Here is a 20,994-nt window from a genome sequence, read left to right on the forward strand (position 1 = left end):
CCCAACCTAAATTGGGTAGATTTTCAATTTAAGACACGGGGCGGACATAAACGCCTAGCAGGGTGATATTGCAATTGGTAACTTTAATTTACCAGTTGCAACCTACTGCGGATTATGTTTACCTGCATTTTGAAATCTTCATTACAGTCGAAGCAACCAAGACCCGAGGAGTATTTTTTGTTAATTTGGACATCCAAATTGGCAATTTCTGAAAACGAAATAACAGGCAAACAGAAATGCCTAGAAATCGGCCAAGGCCAACATATTCAACCAAAGCTCACTATGAAGGACCTCAATCCCCATAAAGTATATATAATATATTCTACAGATATATTCAATATATTCATGATCAGCATCAGGATTTGAATCTAACTAGACGTGTACGTCTTTCATCTGTTTGTTATTTGTTATTTTCGATGTACTTTTTAAAAAATAGGTTACATAATTTTACATTTTACTCAGGACCGTTTAAAATCATATTTATATGCATATTAAGTTTATTCCTTTTTTATGTTTTTGCGGTTTCATTTTTAAGATGACCCTTTAAGAGATTCAATGGCATTTAAAATCCAGTTCCGGAAGTAAGGGACACCTGCGAAGGCTGCCAAACTATAGCAATATTCAGTTCCGACCGTTGAGGCAACACCGACAAGCTGCTGGTCAACAACCAAAGGTCCTCCAGAGTCGCCAGAACAAGTCGATCGTCCATAAGAATAGACAAAAATGTTATCCTTCCGCGAAAAACTGACTATCTGAAGGTCTACTCCTTGAAGATGTTCTGGATATTCCTGCATTTTCTTTCCTTTAAAATTTGTTACTCTAACTGCTCCCCAACCAGAAGCCTTTGCAAGAGCCCCAGGTGAAGGATTCTTTTCGGCTAAGGGGATCCTCTGCACTTTGCTGGAGAACACAAGTGGCTCACTTAATCGCATTACAGCAATGTCGTTTACATATCCATTTCTGGTGTAGTTCTCGTGTGATTTAATTGCTGCCACTCCGATTAGAATTCCGTCGCTGTTTTCCAATGAAGATCCTACGCGGACTGTGAAATTCTTGGCTTCAATTTGTTCTTCTTTTTCGGTAAAGCGGCAGTGGGCAGCAGTGATGATAATGTCCTTGCTGTAAATGGAGCCACCACAATAATGACGTCTGTCAACCTGTAAGGACACCTGCCAGGGAGCGTCTTCTATTTCAATATCTTTTCCACCGATGATGCGTTCTTCCGGTTGGGGAACTCGTCCTGCGGACAAGAAGTTGATTGCTGATAGCAGAAGAAACCACTTGATGAACATCTCGACTAGCTTGGTTGAATTTAAAGACTTCAATGTTTTCACTACCGGTAGCGAAAGGCTTTTATAGGCCACGAATGACATTCTTTTTCAACCCATTCTTAAATAACCAATTGGTTTTAAGATAAGAAAATTGAAAAATTCCAAACGGAACGGAGTTTGGTTAATCCACAGCAATTTTTAAAAGGTATTTAAAAGGATTTATAGGTATAACCCTTCGGCTTATGCAACCAGAAATGTTAATTATTTTGTTTACTTATTTAAATTAAAATTGCAATTATTACCAATTTAAAAAATTTATATACTTTATACTTGATATTTCCAACCCAGGCATAACTCTTCTATATTTTGGGCTTTAATAAAATTTAATTCAAAATTCGACCGTAGTTAGAAAACACCATCTGCAAGAAATCAAGTCGATATGATAAAAACAACATAGTAAATATTTTAAAGGCTATAAAGCCTTTATGTATTTTATTCGACACATTTGACGACTGCAAGGGTATATCCCTACAATCTACAATCCTTTCTTGTTTTGAAAAAAATTTGTCCATGTATTATTTAAAATTGATAAACGAGATTAAAATTTTAATTTATTTTTCAAGAATACTCACCATGCTTCTTGGACAATAAACCGATTTTCTAAACGGATTTTGTAAAGCCTAAGAGTATGCAACTGACTCCATTCTTTTCCACCAATTGAAAGTAAAAAGACGTTAATTTTTTGGAAATTTTTATATTTATTTTTATTAAATACATTTCGTTTGTTTCGTTTGTTGTTACGGTTTCGGTTTGTTAATTTTCTGTTACGTATTCGCTCTGTACTAATTGAATTAATCAGATATTAGGGTGCCGTAGATAGAGAGCGCCTCTAGTTGGAGTACAAGGTTCGGTTAGAGTAAGCCGGTTCAGTTTGTTATCCACAGACCTACGTAAAGTACAATTTTATACACAACAAAACGGAAGCGATCGACACTCAGCGTTTTTTTTTTTTTTGCACTACGATTGCAAGTGTAAACGGTGCCCGAGTGCTGCGATTATCTTGGAATTTGTCTTGTGTTGATTTGTTGGTAGTTTTTGGTTTTGTTTGGTTTGGATTTGTTTGGTTGTCTTTTTGTTTGGTTGGTTGGTTCTTTACTGCTACGGAAGCCTCAAAATACATTGCTATGTAAGTCGTTTATTTATGTGGGTTTGCCGTTTCTATGTGAAGTTGAAATCTTAGCTTAGAAATTGTATTGCAAATAAAATCATACCGACTTGTATACATCATTTCTGTTGTGTCGTGTTGCGTGTTTTTTATACTTTTTATATTTACAAAAAGCCGTTTTCAAACTGGCCAAAATGGAATGGTTCAACTGATTCGCTTAACTATGGACAATTCGGGGATTTGGGGGAGTTAACTTAGAGCTAAATTAGTTAAATCATAGATACATAACCGAGTTAAACGTATTCGTATATTGCACTGCTTCGGATTGCTTGAGTATTAGAAATTAGGCAACAATCAACATATCGAAAATAAGATAACGCGCTGATATTCACACGGAGATTCACATACTCGTACATATGACTAGAATAATACTTTGGCACACACATATAAACATAACTCTGGGTGAGATACTGGAAATCAGTTGTATTGCTCGGCGGTACGAAGGTTGGAACAGAAAACTGCCAGAAACAATAGATAATTAATTAATACATAGTTAATTAGCATCCTGACTGCCTGACACTTGCTTCTCTCGGAACTGGAACCAAAAAACCATTGACTGCTCTTTAATATCGTGTATATATATATATATAGATGTATATATAGAAATATAAATAGTAAGTATATATCATTTGTTAGCATTCATAATATATATATATACTCGTATGTATATATATATAGCTAGTTTGCCCTTCGTTCGCCACTTAATTAGAAACTAACACTTAAACCGACATTTCATATGCGTTGCTATATCCTTGCCATAATCCTTCCCCATTATCCGATCCCATCCGATCCGATCCGATACGATCCGATCCGATTCGATCCATTAACCAAAAGCGCTTTGAGCGTTCTATTTCGCGTACCTCTGACCTACAGCTAAGACAAAAAAAAATGTAACTCGCTCCTTGCTAAAGTTAGTTCTCATATATATATATATATATATATAGATACTTTTTTTGTTCGTTTTTCCATTCGTTTTGGTAACATAAAATTAATCAACAAATTTTTAGAGTTGCTTGCTAAAACTTTTCTTAGTGTAAACGTGCCCTAAGCGTTGTGCCCACCAGCCGCCAGCTACCGTCTTCTTTTCCTGTTTTCTTGCAGTGTAACCAAGGGAAACGGAGTTTTTTTTTTGGAATGGCTAAAGATACTTAATCTGAATAATCATCAAAAGGACAATGCTGGGCGGTTTGGGTGGGCGATAGTGTGTGTGAGTGTGTGTGTGCTACGGAAAGCTGCATAATCGCTAAGTGTATTTTGTTGGGAGTTTTCTGTGTGTGTGTGTGTGCGAGATGCAGTGTATTTCTACCGTTAAATCGCTAGACAAACGGAAGGGTTCTTTGCTCCTAAGTTGCTCCTAACTCTGATGCTCGGTTCGGTGTAAACACATCTAAAAAACTGCTGCTCTCTGTTGCATCTGTAGCACTTTGCCTAGTACCTCTATCTCCATTCGCATTTCGGGTCGTGTACTACATGTTTCTAGCAACTGTCCTCGTCAAGTGCTCTTGTCATCCGTTTTTTGTTTCACTTTTAATATATATATATATATATATATTTTATGGTATATGCCTGCGCACATATGCTTGTATATATCGTCTTGCTTGTATATATGCCTTCTATATAAATATCGTTTGTTGTTTTGTAATTTGCTGGTATTGTCTGAATGTGCTACGTACTTTAAACGCTAAACTAGTTCGTGTGTGTGTCAGAGTGGTTGGTTGTGTTATCTTTTCTTTTCTTCTTTTTTTTTTTTTGCTAGTGTGTAGACCGACATACAAAACTCGAGGCAGGGAAAAAAAAACATGAAAAAATTGCCACCATCCTTTTACAACTATCGCGTAATATAACTAGTGCATACATGTTCACATAGGTTCCTAGGTCCTCTACACGCTATTAATATGTTATTCTGTTTGGTTTCCTCCGCCGGACAATCTCCTCAATCTGCGTTTATATTTGTTTTGTTTTGGAGCACAGAGCTGGAGCTTCTCTAGAGCAGCTGGGCGATGACCGGCTCGATCAGACACATGTGCTCGGCACCGCGAACTGGCAGCCGGTTGAGGCAGAAGTGCCGGATCATCTCCGGCACCGTCTCGAAGGGACGGCTGAACTGGCCCAAAATATACTGGCCCGTCTCGTTCCGCTGGATCCGCATGTGCATGAAGCCCTTGGCGCCCCTGAAGGATAGAGTTTTATATGATCATCTGAGCATGATCAAGTTTAAGGTATTTCCTTACTTGAGTGACAGCGAGTAGTCCTGCTTGGTGGACTCGCAGTTGCGGACCAGGAAGGAACCCTCGGACAGCGGACGAAGCGTGGTCTCCGCTTCGACTCGCGTTATGGCGCCATGGTACCAACTGAAAGATATAGTAGCACCAAGAGTTAATTACTATTACCGAATAAACCAAAAACAAATGAACTTATTTACTTCATAATTATATTTATTTTGAAAATGAAAATATAGGTTGCATATAAAAATTTTCATAGGGAACATTTAAGTATAGTTCAATTTAAGTTCCGTGCTTGGAATTCTTTTTGATTTTTTCTTTATCAACTGATTTTTTCTTTATCAGGTCTTTATGTGCTTTACAGAAAATATTAAAGAATTTTCTATGGCGGCTTTTCAATTGTTTTTTATCTTAGTTCTAATCTGAAATATTTTCTGGAAAACCAATACTTTATTCAAAATGGAATACTTTTGAAAGATATTTTTAAGCTTATATCAATTTTCTCTTATGTTATATATTTATATATTTGCTACACTTTGCCTGCCTGCTAATCAACCTAAAGTTTTCCCAACTTAACATCCTTATAAAAGGTAAAAATGCGCTGTATTCCCCTTTTAAATTATTCAACTAGTAAGTAACAACTCACCCCTGTCGCTCCAGTGGAATGGTGACATCGATCAAGTCGACGGCTGTGACGTATCCCTGGCTGAGGTTCATGTTCAGCTCCTTGTTGCTGTTGAGACCCCGCAGATCGAGGCTGCCAAACTGCTTGGTCGCCTGTCGCGATTCATTTAGGTTAAGGGTGAGGTTTTGCCGGAATAGTGCTGTATCTATACAATAAAGAATATGTATCAATAAAAGATATTCAAAGGACGACTCTCCAGATCAACTTACCCAACTTGCTGGCCAACTTCTGATCGTCGCGCATCGAGTGACTGGAGGATGCCTGCGAGATGCCGCTGGATTCGGTGCTGTGCATCAGCAGGTTGTTGATCTCCGCCTGGTTGGCCCTCAAACGCCTCCTTAGCTTGGGCATGTCGAAGGGCAGCTCACCGAGATCCACGGAGGTGGCACTGCCCGACGTGCAGGCCGCCTCCTGTTGCAACGTCTTGCGGCGCCTCAACTTCGGCATATCGAAGGGTAAGTCCCGCAGATCCTGCGGAATGCCAGCCGATCCCACTGCAGCTCCCGAACCGGAGGCACTTACTCCGGCGGTGCTGCCACCCGTGGCGGAACTTCCGCCCGCGGAATTCGTTCCCTCGGCTCCGATCAGTTGCAACTTGGGCAGCGTCAAACGCTGCAGCGCCAAAGCCTGTGGCTTCCCCTCCTCTCGCGAGTGCAAGGATATTCCACTATCCGAGCCCAAGAGCTCATCAGCCAGTTGCAGCAGAGCTTTATTGGGGGCAGCACGACTGCGCGGCTGCTTCAGTGAGGCACTGACCTGCAGCGTCCCCCGGGGGCGCCACTAATTGAGTCCTCCTCCTGCGCGGCCATTGGCGCTTGGGACGGCTGCTGCGATTGCTCCGAGGCTCCACTAGCGGAGGCGGGTTCCTGGGAGGACTTATCGGAGATTGGACTTAGAATGTGCAGCTTGGAGTGCAGGAGCAGTGGCGCCGGTCGCAGGGGGTAGGCCACACTGGATCCCCCGCTGCCGCCACTGCCACTCTCCGAACTGTGCGAACTCAGCGAACTCGAGTGGCGCGACTCCGAACTGGAGGTGCTCCGGTTGCCCTCACTCGTGCTGGAACGCAGCGATTCCATGCTGCCGCCACTGCTCGAGGTGGCAATGCTCTCCGTGCTGCTGTAGTTGTGACCACCACCGCCCGCTTGTCCCGCTTGTCCCTGCCCCTGGCGGTGCCTCCTGCCGCCGTGATGATGGTGATGGTGGTGGTGGTGCGACGCCTGCGATTGACCACCGCCTGGTGAGGACTGATTGTGATGATGGTGATGATGACCCTGGGCACTGCGTCGCAGCTCGAGCACTCTTCCCGATTCCAGGACAAAGGAGCGCGGTCTTCGCGCAGCTGCCGTTCCTGCTGCCGAAACAGAAGCGGATGCCGAACCCGAGGCGGCATTCGAATTGGAGTTGGTTGAGGGCGGATTCACATAGGCGCTGTCGGTGAGACTGTTGTCATTGCTGCTGCCACCACCACCACCGCCTCCGCCGCACTGGTGCCTCATCGATTGGATGGGCAGGCGGAGATCGCGGAGGCGCGGATGTGCCGGGTTGGCGGCGGGCAGATTGGGTGCACTCCGGATGCTGTTCATGTTCAGGTAGCGTTCATGCTTCCCGGGGAACTTCATCGGCAGCGGAGCAGTTGAGGGAGGCGATGGCGTATAACCGCGAACGGGCAGCTGCTGGGTGCTGGAAACACTGGCCGCTCCACTGCCGCTGGCGATTACCCCAAGATTCTCGCCCTGACTCTTGTTCTGATTCTGCTGATCCACCTGGCTGAGCTGGAGCTTGCTCAGATCCGCTTGGACCTGATGGACCTGGACATGCGCCTCGCCGGTTTGCTCCTGCAGCGCCTGGTTCTTTGAGTTCTTAGCCCGCTTGCATTCCGCTCGTGTTTTCGCGGAGGCGGTGACCTTGTTGAGATCTGCGGAATTGCCGTTGCCATTGCTCAGTTGCAGCAACACCGAACAGTTGGTGATGCGATCCACCTCGTCCAGATCGTCATCCGACTTGGCTATCTTGCAGTCGAAGGCCGTCTCGTAGATCTGCCGTCGCCGGCTGCCCATGATGTCCTCGGAGTCGTCCTCCTCGTCCTCGTCGCCGTCCACTTCGTCCTCCTCCTCCTCCCCGTCGTCGTCCTCCTCCTCCTCGTCGTCGTCGCCTCCGTTGCCGTAGAGAGCGAGCGTTGGATTGCTCAGCGCCGAGGGCTGGGCACTCGATTGTGGCTGGATTGAGTGGACTTGCTGGACAGGCTGACTGATCGACTGACTGCTGCTGGCTGGCTGGGCGCACTCGGCGCACTCGTGGACCCCATGCGGATGCACGTAGAAGATGCTGCGCGGCCGGAAGTACTCCTCCTCCAGATCATCGCCGGGCTCGCCGCCCCGTCCGCCGGCCAGCGAGGAGGAGGCAGGAGCGGATGTGATGCAGGCTCCGCACACGGCTGCTGGTCCCAGCAGGCGGTGCGGTGGCATCGGCTGGACCTGGACCTACAAATAAAAAACAAATATGAATTAATATTTGTATAGATATAGATTAAAATGTTATGTACTATTATTTGTAGTTTATTTATTTCCTTAACAATTTCAAACCTTTTTACAATGCGTACTCTAAAGTTCGCATTATATTTTTCAATTGATGCGAAATTCAATAACTTTGACGAATGTTAAATGAAAATCCATCTGCAATTATTATGGTTTATGTAAAATGTTGTTGAGCCCTTGAATATGCAAAGAAAATATAGCTTTATAATTCGTTTTTCCTCCTCCTCCTGTGTACACACAACCCAAGAGGGTAATTTCTAATAAACAGAGAACTGTTTCCAACAACTTATTATTCAAGTTTTATGTTTATGTATAACTTATGTTATACATTCTATTCTAACAAAACCCATGCCAAAACCCCTTTGGTTTTACGTCTTCTTAAAACACAGCCTGCGAATAACGGCACCGCAACATAAATGGCGCCCAACGTGTGGCTTCAAGCTGCTTTTGTTTCTTTGATCTCCCTCCCAGCTTTCAATTTCCCGTGTTATGTTTATATACCTGGATCTCCGCTGGAGCCGGTGGCGGTGGACAGCACTTGAGCAGCTCGCCCTCGCCGGCGTCGCAGTGCTGCAATTGCAGCTGTAGCTCACTGCCTGTGGGATTCTGACCCTGATTGGGACTCTGGTTCTGATTCTGATTGTGGTTCTGGTTGCGCGGCTGGACGTTACAGGTCTTGCGGACTAGGGCCAAGGCCCGGGCGTGCCACTCGCGTCGCTTGAGGCACTCGCTGCAGTCGGACTCCTCCGAAGTGCTGGTGCTTGGGGTCTCGCAGCGGATGATGTGCACTCCCTCCTCGGTGAAGCTGTACCGCTTCGGAGTCGACTGCGAATCCTGTGCGGTTCGGAGGTCCTCCTCCTCCTCGTGGCTCTCTGCTTCCGGCGGTGGCTGTGGCGGCTGCTGCTGCTCCTCCGCCGGTGGAACATCCAAGCTAGAGCTCTTGCGATAGCCACCCAATTGAGTTTGGGTTTGCTGCGGCGGTTCACTGGCCGTCGACTGGCGGCACTTTAGCTTGAAGTCCTCCCTGTCCTTGTCCCTCTCCTTGTCCTTGTCCTTATCCTTATCTTTATCTTTATCCTTATCTTTATCCTTGTCCTTATCTTTGTCCTTATCCTTGTCGCGACTCTTGAGAAGATCGGAGTAGTAGTATGGCGATGGCTGGCGCTTGTTGTGCTCCGCGGGCGCAACGGTCAGTTTGCGCGGACTGCGCTGAAGTTGCGGCGGAAGCGGACGCACCAGGTCATCGGATATCGAGTCCGGGGAGTTGAGACCCGCCGCTGTGAGGGGAGCGGACTGGGCGGAAACCTGCGGCACGGGCAGCGGCTGCTGCTCGACCTCCTCGTCTATGTCCGCCTCGTCGTCGGAGGACTTTGGCGCCGACGAGTCTGCAAGTGGTACAGAAAATGGATTTTTATTTCAATTGGCTTGTAAATAGTAAATAATATTTTAAAAAAAGTTATAAGTCCATCAAGTTTAATACGAACACAAAAAAATGTTATTATATTTTTGTTGAATTTCAATTTATCCTTTTCATGTTCAAATTTTTTTTTCGTAATATTAATTTATTCAATATTATTTTGTTAATATTTTGTACCCATAAAAAGTAATTGAGAATAATACAGTTTCCTAAAAAGTCTAACATTAACCAACATATTCACTGCATAAAAGATCAAATTTTGTAAACGGGCTGCCATGAGCCTAGTCTTTAAATTAATTAAGATACCTCGCACGTATTTGCCAAATAAAAAAAATCTGGGAAATGAAAGGACAACGTCGGGTTAACTTTGGATGGAGTGTGTACTTTTCCCCTTCGGGGGAGCTGAGAGTGGCGCTGACAGATTCTAATTAAGTCGCTGCGACGACTCTGCGGCGCCGCGGGCCACGCAATCGGAACGCAAATGGAGTTGACGCAGTCTATTTGGCGCTTGGCTGCCTGCTGGCTGCTGCCTTCTGCTCCCTTATCTCCGCCCCCGCAGGATCCAAGGATCCAAGGATGCCAACTGTAACTTACTGCAGTTCCCTCCTTTCCCTCCCCCACTACTCCTCCTTCTTTTGGATACCTTAATCAGAGCCTGCCATTTTCCATTTTACGCTTGGATAATCGAAGTCGCCGCAGCGGGAAAAGTTGTCCCGCCTTCGGCTTTTCCTAATTGCTAGCCACTTGCAATGGACTCCTCGCCAGGATAGTACAGATCCTTGGACCGTGAACGCCTAATGAACCTGCAGCTGAACCTAATTTAATTACTGACTTAAAGTGGTTTGGTTTCAGTTGAGAATACCTACAGGTTTTATTTACATTTGTTACTAAATAATATTTAAACAAATAATTCTAGTAATTTCCTCTTTTTCCTCATTAGTTCTGTTTTTAAGATTTCAGACATTTAATTGGACAAGTTTGTTAATAGTAATTAATAGAGTCAATTAAATCTGATGACTTTGCAATCACAACCACTAATTGCATTAACATTTACTGCTATGTTTTTACAATCCCGACTTTGTATTGATTTTTTTTTTATATTGAATGACAATTGAAATTCCCACCGATTTAACTAGGTTAATAAGCAATTTATTTGCTAATTGCTACTGTGATTTCTATCAGTAATTTGCATTAAGCTGACTCACCTGAATTATATTGACTGTTGCGTTTATCCTTCCTCAAGTTTCCGTTGTTGTTGTTGTAGGTGGAATGCCGCTGTTGCTGCAATTGTTGTTGCTGCTGCTGCTGTTGTTGTTGCTGCTGGGAAGTTCTTGGCGTTGGCAATGACTGCAGATGTTGCTGTTGCTGCTGCTGCAACTGCACTTGCTGCTGTTGCAAGTGGCGCTTGTGATTGGGGCCAGATCGCTTCTTGGCCTTTTTATGATAGACCTTCTTGTGATTGCGCGTATCCTTCGGATCCGAGTATCCTTCGATCAGCTTCACCGATGCCTGCTTAATGTTGCTGTTCGGCAGCGGCGGGTGTTGCAATGTTGCACGTTGCTGCTGCTGCTGCTGCTGGTGTTGCTGGTGGTGTTGATGGTGCTGCTGAGCCCCCACTGGCAATGTATTGTTGTTGTTGTTGTGCGTATTCTGTTGGCTGTGTGTGTTGCCGCCGTTGTTGTTGTTGTTGCTGCTGCTCAAATGCTGGTGTTGCTGCTGTAGCTGCTGCTGCTGCTGTTGCTGTTGGTGGGTGGCCAAAATAGCAGCTGTTGCTGCCGCTGCTGCCGTTGCCGCCTGACTGGGCAATGTTGCCACAGAAGCGGGCAGCGGGGGCGGTAGTTGCGGTGCCGCTGCTGCTGCTGTTGCGTTTGCCGCCGCTGCTGCTGCTGCTGCTGCTGATGTTGTTGCTGCTGCTGCTGCTACTGCTGCTGCTACTGTTGCCGCTGGTAGCTGCAACGCTTGTTGGGCTTCGCCGAACGGCAGCTGCCAACGAGAAAAGCGAAAGAAACAAAACCAAAAGGGGAAGAAAAAAGAAAGAGAAGAGAAGAGGAGAGGTGAGGAGAGGGGGCATTAGCATTTGTTGGCGGCTAATTTGATTTGCATTTCAATTTCCAATTTGTTTGGCATTTAATTGAAAAGAATAAAGGCGGCCAGCGTCGCGGAATGTGCGTCGGATTCGTTTGTTGCGGTTGTCGGATTTCCCTGGCCAACCGCGAACCACGGCGAAACCGCCAATCGAATCATGCCTCCCCGAAAAGCAGGCAACACTTTTTAAGCCACCTTCACATTGCCTCGGTGGCGTATACGTAACATGTGCGGTTTATTTTTTAAATCAAATAACTTAGTGAAATTTAGTCCGATGGTTGTAAACAATTTATTTAGCTTAAATTAAAGATATTAACTATACTTATTTGTACTCCAAAATTATTAAAATTTATGAATATATACGCCATTAAATATTAAGTTTTGTAAGCCAAACAAATATACAAGTTAAGAAAGGTTATGCTCTTAAATCCTGAAATGTATTATGACGTGTATATTCAGTTTCAAATAAGACATCAAACATTTCAATGTGAAGTTTTTTTCAGTTAGCTGAGTACATTAAATTGAAACTGATGGCCGTATGTTTGCTAAGACAAAGGAACAACAGAATTCCCCTCCTATTGGACTGGACTCGATTCATCTGCCATTTGTCTGGATATTTCCCCCATGATGGATGGATTTCAATTCCTATTGCCCTTTCTCCATTCTCCCATTCCCTTCAGTCAGAGTTTGTTCATAACAATTCCATGTCAATCACAATATCCGTTCCTCCTGGTTTGCCCAACCTTCCCCGCATTTCGATGTACTCCGCTCGATCCGCTTCCCTTGAGTTTGACAAATAGCTGGACATTACGGAACTGCAACATCGGTGGACATTAACAGGATCCTAATGTGTGCAAATTATGAGGTCGACCAGCCTACTCTTGGCCTGTCTATAACCTCATGGCAAATCCCACCCCAGATTCCGTTTCTGGCCATTATGTTAAACATAAATTTCCGTTTACACGGGCCATGTCCACTTCGAAAGCTGGAATGTGGTTGGGTTTCGTGGGTATCCTATGCATCCTGTTGCTAGCGGAAATTGATGTTTGGCCGGTGGTACAGGCAGCATTGACAACTCTGCCGCAGGGTTGCCATTGTCAACCGGCAACTGCAGCTGCACTCCGGCATAGGAACATTTTTTAATTGAAACTCATAAATTACGAGGAGTAGAGAGTCTGAATCAAAAAAAAAACATTTTTAATGAATTTGAACTTGAAACCGAGTGCTGCTCCAGCCTCCTTTATACAACGAAGCCCCCAAACAAAAGGGGCACAGACACCAAAAGGGGGTTTCCAAGGCAGATTGATAATGCGAGGGGTTGGGCCCATTTTAACCCGGGGAAAGCAAAACAAGAGGGTCTTCACCCACCAAAGTGAAGCCATCCATTCACATATTCCTGTTTAAATATTTGCCTTTGATTATCCACAAACGATATAAGCAGACGTTTATGTGAGCCCACATATACTCGAATATATACGTATATGCATATAGTACATTCTCATGCACGATTGCCCCCACAAATCGGACTGGAATAAGGAACACGGTGGTTATCTGGAATAATGAAAACTGTTGGAATCCATTCACCTCCTCTTCCGAATCCACTTGTCTGCGCTTGTTGCCGCAGCAACGTGATTTTTTGTGCCAACTTTAATGAAAGAGAAAGAAATCATCGTGGCACAAGGAGGTTGGGTGTCCTGTCTGTCTATCTCACATCTTTGCCATTCCCATTGTTTAGCGACTAATGCTGATGACGAGCTATATTCTCCCGTTGGACATCCCCCAACAATTTAACCCACACTCGGACCGCCGAGTAAGCTGCACTGCGAAACAACAAAAATCTAAAACCTACAAAAAGTGTTCCTAAGATGAAAAAAAATATGTATCTTTGTGGCATTTAAATAAAAAGATGAAAACTATATTTTATTTTTTTAACTCCAATTGCGTATGAAGTGTATAAATAACTAGACAATATAAAAAGTATTAAATGATAAAAGCAAAAAATAAACAGAAAATAAATTATAACGCAAATCCACACAGGCAAGTACCATAATAATTTTCACATTTTTCACTATTTAATTGCAGCGCTCAATTGTTTGATGTGTGTGAAAGAATTAATCAACTCGTTCTATTATTTTGTAGTGCAACCTGTGACTACTTTTAGTTGAACCAACTGATGCTCTGTCATGCAATGGAATTCAATACCTGAAGCGCAGACAACGCGGCGTATGAGTGATATCTAAACTGACGCTGTCTCTTCGTTTCACTCGGCTGTTTTGTATTTTGTTTGCAACAAAAGGGAGGGGGAAAATAAATTTATGTACATAAAGAAAAAAACCATAGCCAAGTTATTGAAATAAACAAAAAAGCACGCACACATGGACACAAAACGTGGCCAGGACACGCGGCCTTTGTGTTTGTGAGTTATCGTTGAATATTACTCCATGGAGAGTAATAGCAACAACTGGAAAAGCCAAACGAATTCCCCCCCATTCCCTTTTCCGTTCCCGTTCCCATTCCAATTCCCGTCATCTTGCTCCTGTTTTACAGGACCCACTTCACAGCCAGACGCTCCACATATATTCACATAACATATATCGAAATGTCGCGTTCGCTCGTTTCCATTAAAACGTGAGTTGCCACCGAAAAAAAGAAAACAATGGCCAACACACAAAAAAACACACACATGCCTGGTGAAAGCTATTATGGCATCATCACATGGATGCTACACTCTTATTTAAAAGAGCTCAAGTTTTAAACTTTAAAATGATGATTTTTAAGATTCAGAAACATTAAAGATTATTATTAAACCTTGAACGGTGAAATCTTAATATTTTGTATAGTTTTACGCAAAATATTGTATTGTTACTTAAACAAGACAATACTTAAATAACTGATCTTTTCAACATTAAACATATTATTAATATCGAGAAATAATAAAAAAAAGTTTTTATCTATTGTTTCTCCGATATTGAAAATTTTTATTGTTTTAAATATATTTACAGCACTGTTTAATATTTTTTTTAAATTATTTATTTTAAATAAATTTCTTATATTTTGTGTGCTGTTTCTCTTTTCCTTTTTCAGCTTTTTATTCCTTATGCTGCTCTACTGTTTATGGCCAACAAAAGTCATAAGATAAAATTACATTAATAATTGTGAGGAGACTCACACGCACACGAAAGCACACACACACACACATTAATGTGCAGCATGGAAAATTCAGGCGGAAAAAGAGGGCTAAAGAGAAAAACGAGCATCGAAAGGCGCTAAACGTTATCGCTTTGGGCCATTTGCTGCCGGAATATTTTTTTCTGGGGAAAAGGCCGATGGGGATTATATACATATAGAAAAAACGGGAGAAATTTAAGGAAAAGATGTATGAAAACATTTATGATCCTCTAATTAGCTGGTATCTTTTCATTCAATTTACCTCGCATTTTAATGAAATATGGCATTGCTTTTGGCTGAAAAAGCGTTTCAGGCTACTGATTTTTGTAAAACGTTTTGGCCTTTTTATAAAGATAATATTTTTGTGTATTTGGGTATTCTTTACCATACCAATAACATATCTTTGAATAATATGTAAGCTGAATAACTTCGATTAAAGTTATTATTATCTAAAAAATTAAGTTTAAGATATTCTCTGTATAACTTTTTTAGAAACTAATCAAATAAAACAAGCTTATAAAAAAAACCAAGCAATTCAATTGAATTAATGAGCTCGGCAATAAGTGAAAGTGGGTACTTAATTCCATGCGGAAGAATATTAATCCTTAGAATAATATTTACACCACTTCTGATTGCTATGCGAGCAGTTATTTGTTATTAACTTTGGCAAACACTCTGCTCCAGCTTATTACCCTCTGTTTGAGTTATTTCCTCCCCGCTCTCCTCTGCTTTCTTAAAGATTGAATCCTCGGCACTGATTTAGCTGCTTCACCCTCGGAATTGTATCAATCTGCAGAGACGCCCGCCGAAGGTCGTTGCCGCAAATCTTATTTCTCATGGCCCCCCAGCCAACATTCGCCATTTGCCATTTGCCATGTGCCTTTGGCAGCACATCGCATTCCTCGCCGGGCTAAACAAATTTCAATAAAATGAATTTCAAGTGGCAAGTGGATGCCCTGCTCTCCTCGTGATTCCAGTGACTCTGTTGTTTCGCTTTCAGCTCTCGGTGTTTTATGCGATGTGCGCGCCTCATGCGGCTTTCCTTTTCATTTTTAGTGGCAATATGCAAAGGGAACAAAACACGAAATATTTCCGTATGGGCCATAAAAAAGCGACTCTCTCTCTGCCCGCTGGGGGTTTTTTTTTCCGGGTTCCGGGGCTTCGGAGGTCGGAGGCTCGGCGATTTTTTGGTTTTTGGGGCATCATTTGATTTGTGGCACGGCGCAGTTGCTGCAGCCCGAGGTTATCTCTTGCTCTATCTCAGCGGCTTTGCGATACGTTTCCCCTTCTCACAGTTTGGGTTCAGTGTTGGGAACTCAAGAAGGCAAAATACAGACATCAAATAAATGAAATGGAACAATTTTTGACTAAGTTCTTATTCAAGAAGTCTGACAAGAATTCTAAGCAAAGGTCTTGATGATCATGAAACCCCAAAAAACATTATGATATCCGCAATACAAACTAGGTTTATTGTCCTCCTAATTTTGATGTTTAGTTAATATATAACAACTAATAATTTATATATTTTAAAAACCTTTTAAACAAATTTATTTTTCACGAATTTTGTTGGATCTTCTTAATTCCAAAAACAATATTTAAGAAAGAGGTTTCAAATTTCATTATAAAATATAATTACAAATATTTCTAGTTCTTCATTCACAACGAAATATAAAGTGAACAACAAATGTACCAATAAATTAAAATTAAAAAATTGTACCTTGAATATCAAACATAGAAGATTAGTATTAATAGCCTATATTATTACACTGATTTTAGTTTTCGCTCTCTGAGTTTGGCTAAAAACTCGCTGATTTGTCAGCAAAACTTGGCCATTTTCGTATCTGTGTCCGTTTTTTATGGCCAGCCACCGCCCGCTGGGCAGCTTTGTTGTTTGTCATTTAGCCCCGCCTTCCCCTTTGTTTGTTTCGCTTATTTTTCGCCTTTTGCCTTGGCTTTCCTGGTTCTCCTGTATTTTTTTTGTTGTTGTTGTTGCTCTGTATTTTTTTTTGCAATATTTAGCCAATAGTCCGTGCATTGTTTGAACAGCGCTTTGTTTGTTCGCCTGACGCTGCAGGATAAGCCAAGAGGAGGGAAGGGGGAAAACGGCGGGGAAAACACGGGGAAATGGGAAATCAGACGGGGATGGAGGAGGGAGTGAGCGGCTTTTCATTAACGCACTGCCGATGCGGATGACGTCGATGTGACTTGTCCAAAAGCCCAGCCCACCACTCGATTCGCTGAAGCGTGCAGTTTATCAATTAGCTGTCCAGAGCAGTCAGTTAATTGCCACCCAACCACTCAACCGCTCAACGAACCACCCAACGAACCACCCAACGAACCACCCAAAGAGCCACACACCCAACGAGCAACCCACTTAACGATCCAAGGACTTACAAACTCGGTTTGCGGACTGGGGGCAATCCAGTGCTCGGGATTCGCTGGTATCGCCTCCGCCAGGCACGGATCGAAGCTGGACGGTCGTTTTTTAACAAAGTCTACGGGCAGGCTGTAATCATCACAGATGGCAATCTGAAATGGCAAGGAAAAAGCGAGGGATAAGTACTGTTATTAGGAGATACAGAAAAGCCACAAAGGCTCACACTTAAGTGATGGTAAAAATAGTACGAGTAATAATAACAATAAGCGGCTTAAAATAAAAAATGATTATAAGTCAGGGTTGTCGGTTATTGGTTACTCAGAGATTGTATTTTAAATTTAAACTATACTATACGACGAACTTGAAGAACTTTCTAGTTCAAAGTTTTAATTTCAAAACATTACATTAAGCAACAATTTTAAATTTTTGTAATACATAGTTACAAGTTCTTTAATATTCTGTAGAGAATATTTTCTACTTTTACCTAGTTAAAAGGAATAAACCAGACTCTTATACGAGCCCAATGCTTTTGTGTATTTAAAACCCTCAAGTTGAAACCTCAAGAATAAATCCACTCACAGATTGACAGAAATAAAAGAAACCGTATATATAGATCAATTTCTTGGCTATTTCAGAACCTTAAAATACATTTTTGATGGCTTATGCCTCGGCACACAAACACATACCCTTGAACCGAGTGAAAGGCGGGGTTATTTCGAAAAGAAACCAGCGAGTGCAAGCCAGGAAAAACAATAACGAACGCCGCGCGACACGTGCACCTCAAGTGCGTGGACCACCACCTCCTCCTCCGCTTTTCCCTCTTTTCTCGTACGCCCCATTTTCCAGCCCACACCCACTATCTTTTGGGGGGCCCAAATGCGGACTCTTGCCATTTGGCTGAACGTCTGCGTCATCAAAAGTGTACAACAATGGCTAAATTACAGTTACAATTAAAAATGGCGACGATGCTTTTCCAGCTGGTTCTTTTGTTGTCGCTTTTTCCCCTCGTATCGTTTTCAGCGCTTTTTTCCAACCAGGTAAAAGGATCCGGGTCCAGATGATGCAAATGTAGAAAAGCTTTGTTGCTGTTGATACTGAAGGGAAAATCTTGAGTATTGCAATTAACGTTAAGTGGTGGCAAGGGGAGGGGGTAAGTTCAGAAAGGGGGTGGGGAAAGGGGAAGGGGGAGGGGAAGAGCAAGGGGAAGAGCAGCAAAGCTTAGCACTTGATGGAAACGAATCGAGATGGATTAAAGCGGGCTACAAATTACCGGCTTAAGCCAAACCTATTTCGGTTATTCTACAAGATTCTCCTTGGAAACCCATTCGGTGCAGCAAGTACAGTAGGTGGCAAAGCATCGAGAAGGATGTTGCTTCCGCTTAACTTAACTTTGAGCACTTCAACAGCTGAGTTTTTGCCTTGAGTCTTGAATTTCCGAAATTTATCTTCGCTAAAGTAAGTTTATTTAAGCTTATTAAGAAGGAAAGTGTACACAGGCTCTTTTAACTTTGGAGTATTTTCAAGGAAAATGTATAAGCTACGTTTTTCAAAATCATTTTCCAACTTATGCTCAAACTATAAAATTTTATTCATATTCCCCCAAAATCAATCTAAGATGCAAGACAAAAGAATATTCTGGCACAGATTACAAAAGAGATTTTTGCTAGCTTTAAATGTATTCAAATGTAGTTCTCATTATTAGCTCTTTAAAATTCAATCTTTTTATTTACTTGAAAATTCTTTGAAAAGCATAAGCCATTTAATGAAAAACAAATTGCGTACAAAAGTACAGTTACGCATTTTGTTTTGAGTTTAAGTACACACAGCTTAGATCTTTTTAGAACCATTGAACAGTTACCAGATAAAATGAATATTCAAGAGCACAAATCCTTGATTTGAGGCACTAATTAAAAATAGAACGCAGTTTTTCCAAGTAAAGTAGCTACACCTCCGTTTAGCCTAATTAGGCTAATGTCATTATGATTATCTTATCCCTTGGAGCAATCAAAGCACAAAACATAATTTAATTGCCTGCTGGGGGAAACTTGTCGCCATCCTCGTCTTCGTCCTCCACAAGGTCATCGAGGAGCGAGGACAGAACACACGCCACAAATTCAATCAGAGAAGAAAGTTTCCGGGCAGCCAAGCGCGAATACGCTGTAAATCCCAGGACGACAAAATAGAAGCGGGAGACCAAGGACCAAAGACCAGAGAGCACCTGCATCTGGAATAGCACTTATAGCTACCTCGAAGTACACTTGCAGGCGATAAAGTTGACGACAGGAGCGGCAATACCATTCCAGACCGGAATCGAAGCCACGGCCGTTGGCCAGGATGTGCGCCACATCCCCGGTGACATCGAGGCAATTGCGATGGAAGGGACGAGCACAGGGACCCGAGCACTCCACCCGCGGCTCGTCCGCATTAAAATCAATCCAGCAGAGACGACAGAACATGTTGCCAATAATTTCAACCCACAACACTTAAGAAAATTACAAAAAAAAAAAACCAAAAAAAAAACCGAAAGCCAGGGAAAATTCACGAAAAGCAAGGGAAAATTCACGGAAAGCGAGCGTCTCAGGTGTTGACATGCGAACGTCGTACTGCGAAGTGAAATGATATATAAACTGGGCTAGTCGTTCGGTCCACGGAGTGAAAGGCCAACTATGGCCAACTTTTGTGCACAGATGTTGTCGCCAATGTCCCGGGGCCATGATGTGCAATTGAAAGGCCAATTCAGGAGGAGGAAGGACCTCGCCATGGCATCCTGTCCGGTTAGTGCACCCAGTGTCTGACTCTCGAGGTGTTAACATCGTCTGACATGGGTCGGTTTGTCTGTGGAATATACATTACAGCCAGCACTTATTGGCCAGCGTTTAGATAGTTTAAGAGACCTCAGAAGAGAGTGCTTAGGAAAGTAAAAAGTTCGCCATTACAAGTTATAATGGTGTGCAATAAATTCATCTGAAATAATCACTTTTAAAAAATTTAGAAGGGTTATTATGTTTAAATTGAAAAATTTAAACCAATAAAATAATTTATTGGAAATTTATAAACAATTTCTTGGATTAATAATTGTTTGAAATTGACATTCAAAAAGCCATTTGATTTCTATTAGAACTTTTTTTTTAATTTCTCAATTCAAAAAAATATAAATTAACCTTGTATGCAGATTTCTTTCAAAATATTATGTCACCAACTTTTAAGGATATTCCAATAGAAAATAAAATGCCAATAAAACAAGTTACAAATAAAACGAAAGTTGTATACTGGATTTTCTTAAGCAAGTTAATTTCTTGATATTTTAATATGAAAATGGAAACTGTTCATCATGGAGATGTCCCAACAGTTTCTTCCACTTTTCCTTTAATCAATTTGCTGTCAAGAAATCAACGAAACATCAGTTCAACTCACTCTGTAATAAACCCCAGAAGAGCCCTTCGAAATATGTACTACCTACCTACGCAACGCAAAACACAGTCCTGTGGAAAGCCACAGAAGTGGTGCAAAATTGTCTGCCCCATCCGTTTTCCCCAGTGAAAGTTCCGCGGCGAGGAAAACCCGACTGGCGGGAAAGCAGCCGCAATGCAAAAGCAAAACCAACGGCAAAGGCAAAGGCAAAGGCAAAAGGCGATGACTCACCGGGGGAAGCAGTGCTCATTGGCCTGGCCAACCGACGTCGTGATTGCCACTTTTGGCTCACGGCTCTTTTGGGCCAAAAGCGAAATGCGAAAATGCGAAATGCAAAACGCACACACCCACAGCACAGGGGGAAATGGAAAATGAGGGAGGGCAGATGGGGGAGGGGGAGGGTAACCTGCCTCATTGCCTCTGTCTGGCTGAGTAAATATCATAAATTTTAAAGGCGGCATTAATGCGCTCGTTCCGCACAAGAGTTGCAGGTAAAAGCTGCATCGGCAGCCTTGCCGTTTTCGGTGTCGCCTCCCTTTCTATATATTTTATACGTTTTTTTTTTTTATACGTTTTAATTCTGGTTTCCTTTCTGCATA

General features: G+C 42.5%; 2 protein-coding genes across 2 annotated transcripts in view; both read right to left on the reverse strand.

Annotated features, from left to right (window-relative positions):
- Positions 1-316: 316 nt before the first annotated feature.
- Positions 317-4,106, reverse strand: LOC108091143 (trypsin beta-like). The gene is made up of 2 exons (XM_017190179.2): positions 2,915-4,106; positions 317-1,350 (listed from the first exon to the last, which is right to left on the reverse strand). Exons 1-2 carry the CDS (start codon positions 3,133-3,135, stop codon positions 531-533), a joined length of 1,041 nt encoding a protein of 346 aa, XP_017045668.2. The 5' UTR covers positions 3,136-4,106; the 3' UTR covers positions 317-530.
- A 120-nt stretch (positions 4,107-4,226) lies between these two features.
- LOC108091173 overlaps positions 4,227-20,994 on the reverse strand; it is a 57,007-nt gene continuing 40,239 nt past the window's right edge. The window contains 8 exon segments of the mRNA XM_017190219.2: positions 4,227-4,667; positions 4,728-4,847; positions 5,365-5,548; positions 5,613-6,167; positions 6,170-7,883; positions 8,439-9,322; positions 10,560-11,337; positions 17,002-17,136. Coding sequence (XP_017045708.2) covers positions 4,481-4,667; positions 4,728-4,847; positions 5,365-5,548; positions 5,613-6,167; positions 6,170-7,883; positions 8,439-9,322; positions 10,560-11,337; positions 17,002-17,136 — 4,557 coding nt within the window. The 3' untranslated portion in view covers positions 4,227-4,480.

This window comes from Drosophila ficusphila, unplaced genomic scaffold (assembly GCF_018152265.1).
Source record: "Drosophila ficusphila isolate 14025-0441.05 unplaced genomic scaffold, ASM1815226v1 contig_197, whole genome shotgun sequence".
Taxonomy (NCBI): Eukaryota; Metazoa; Arthropoda; class Insecta; order Diptera; family Drosophilidae; genus Drosophila; species Drosophila ficusphila.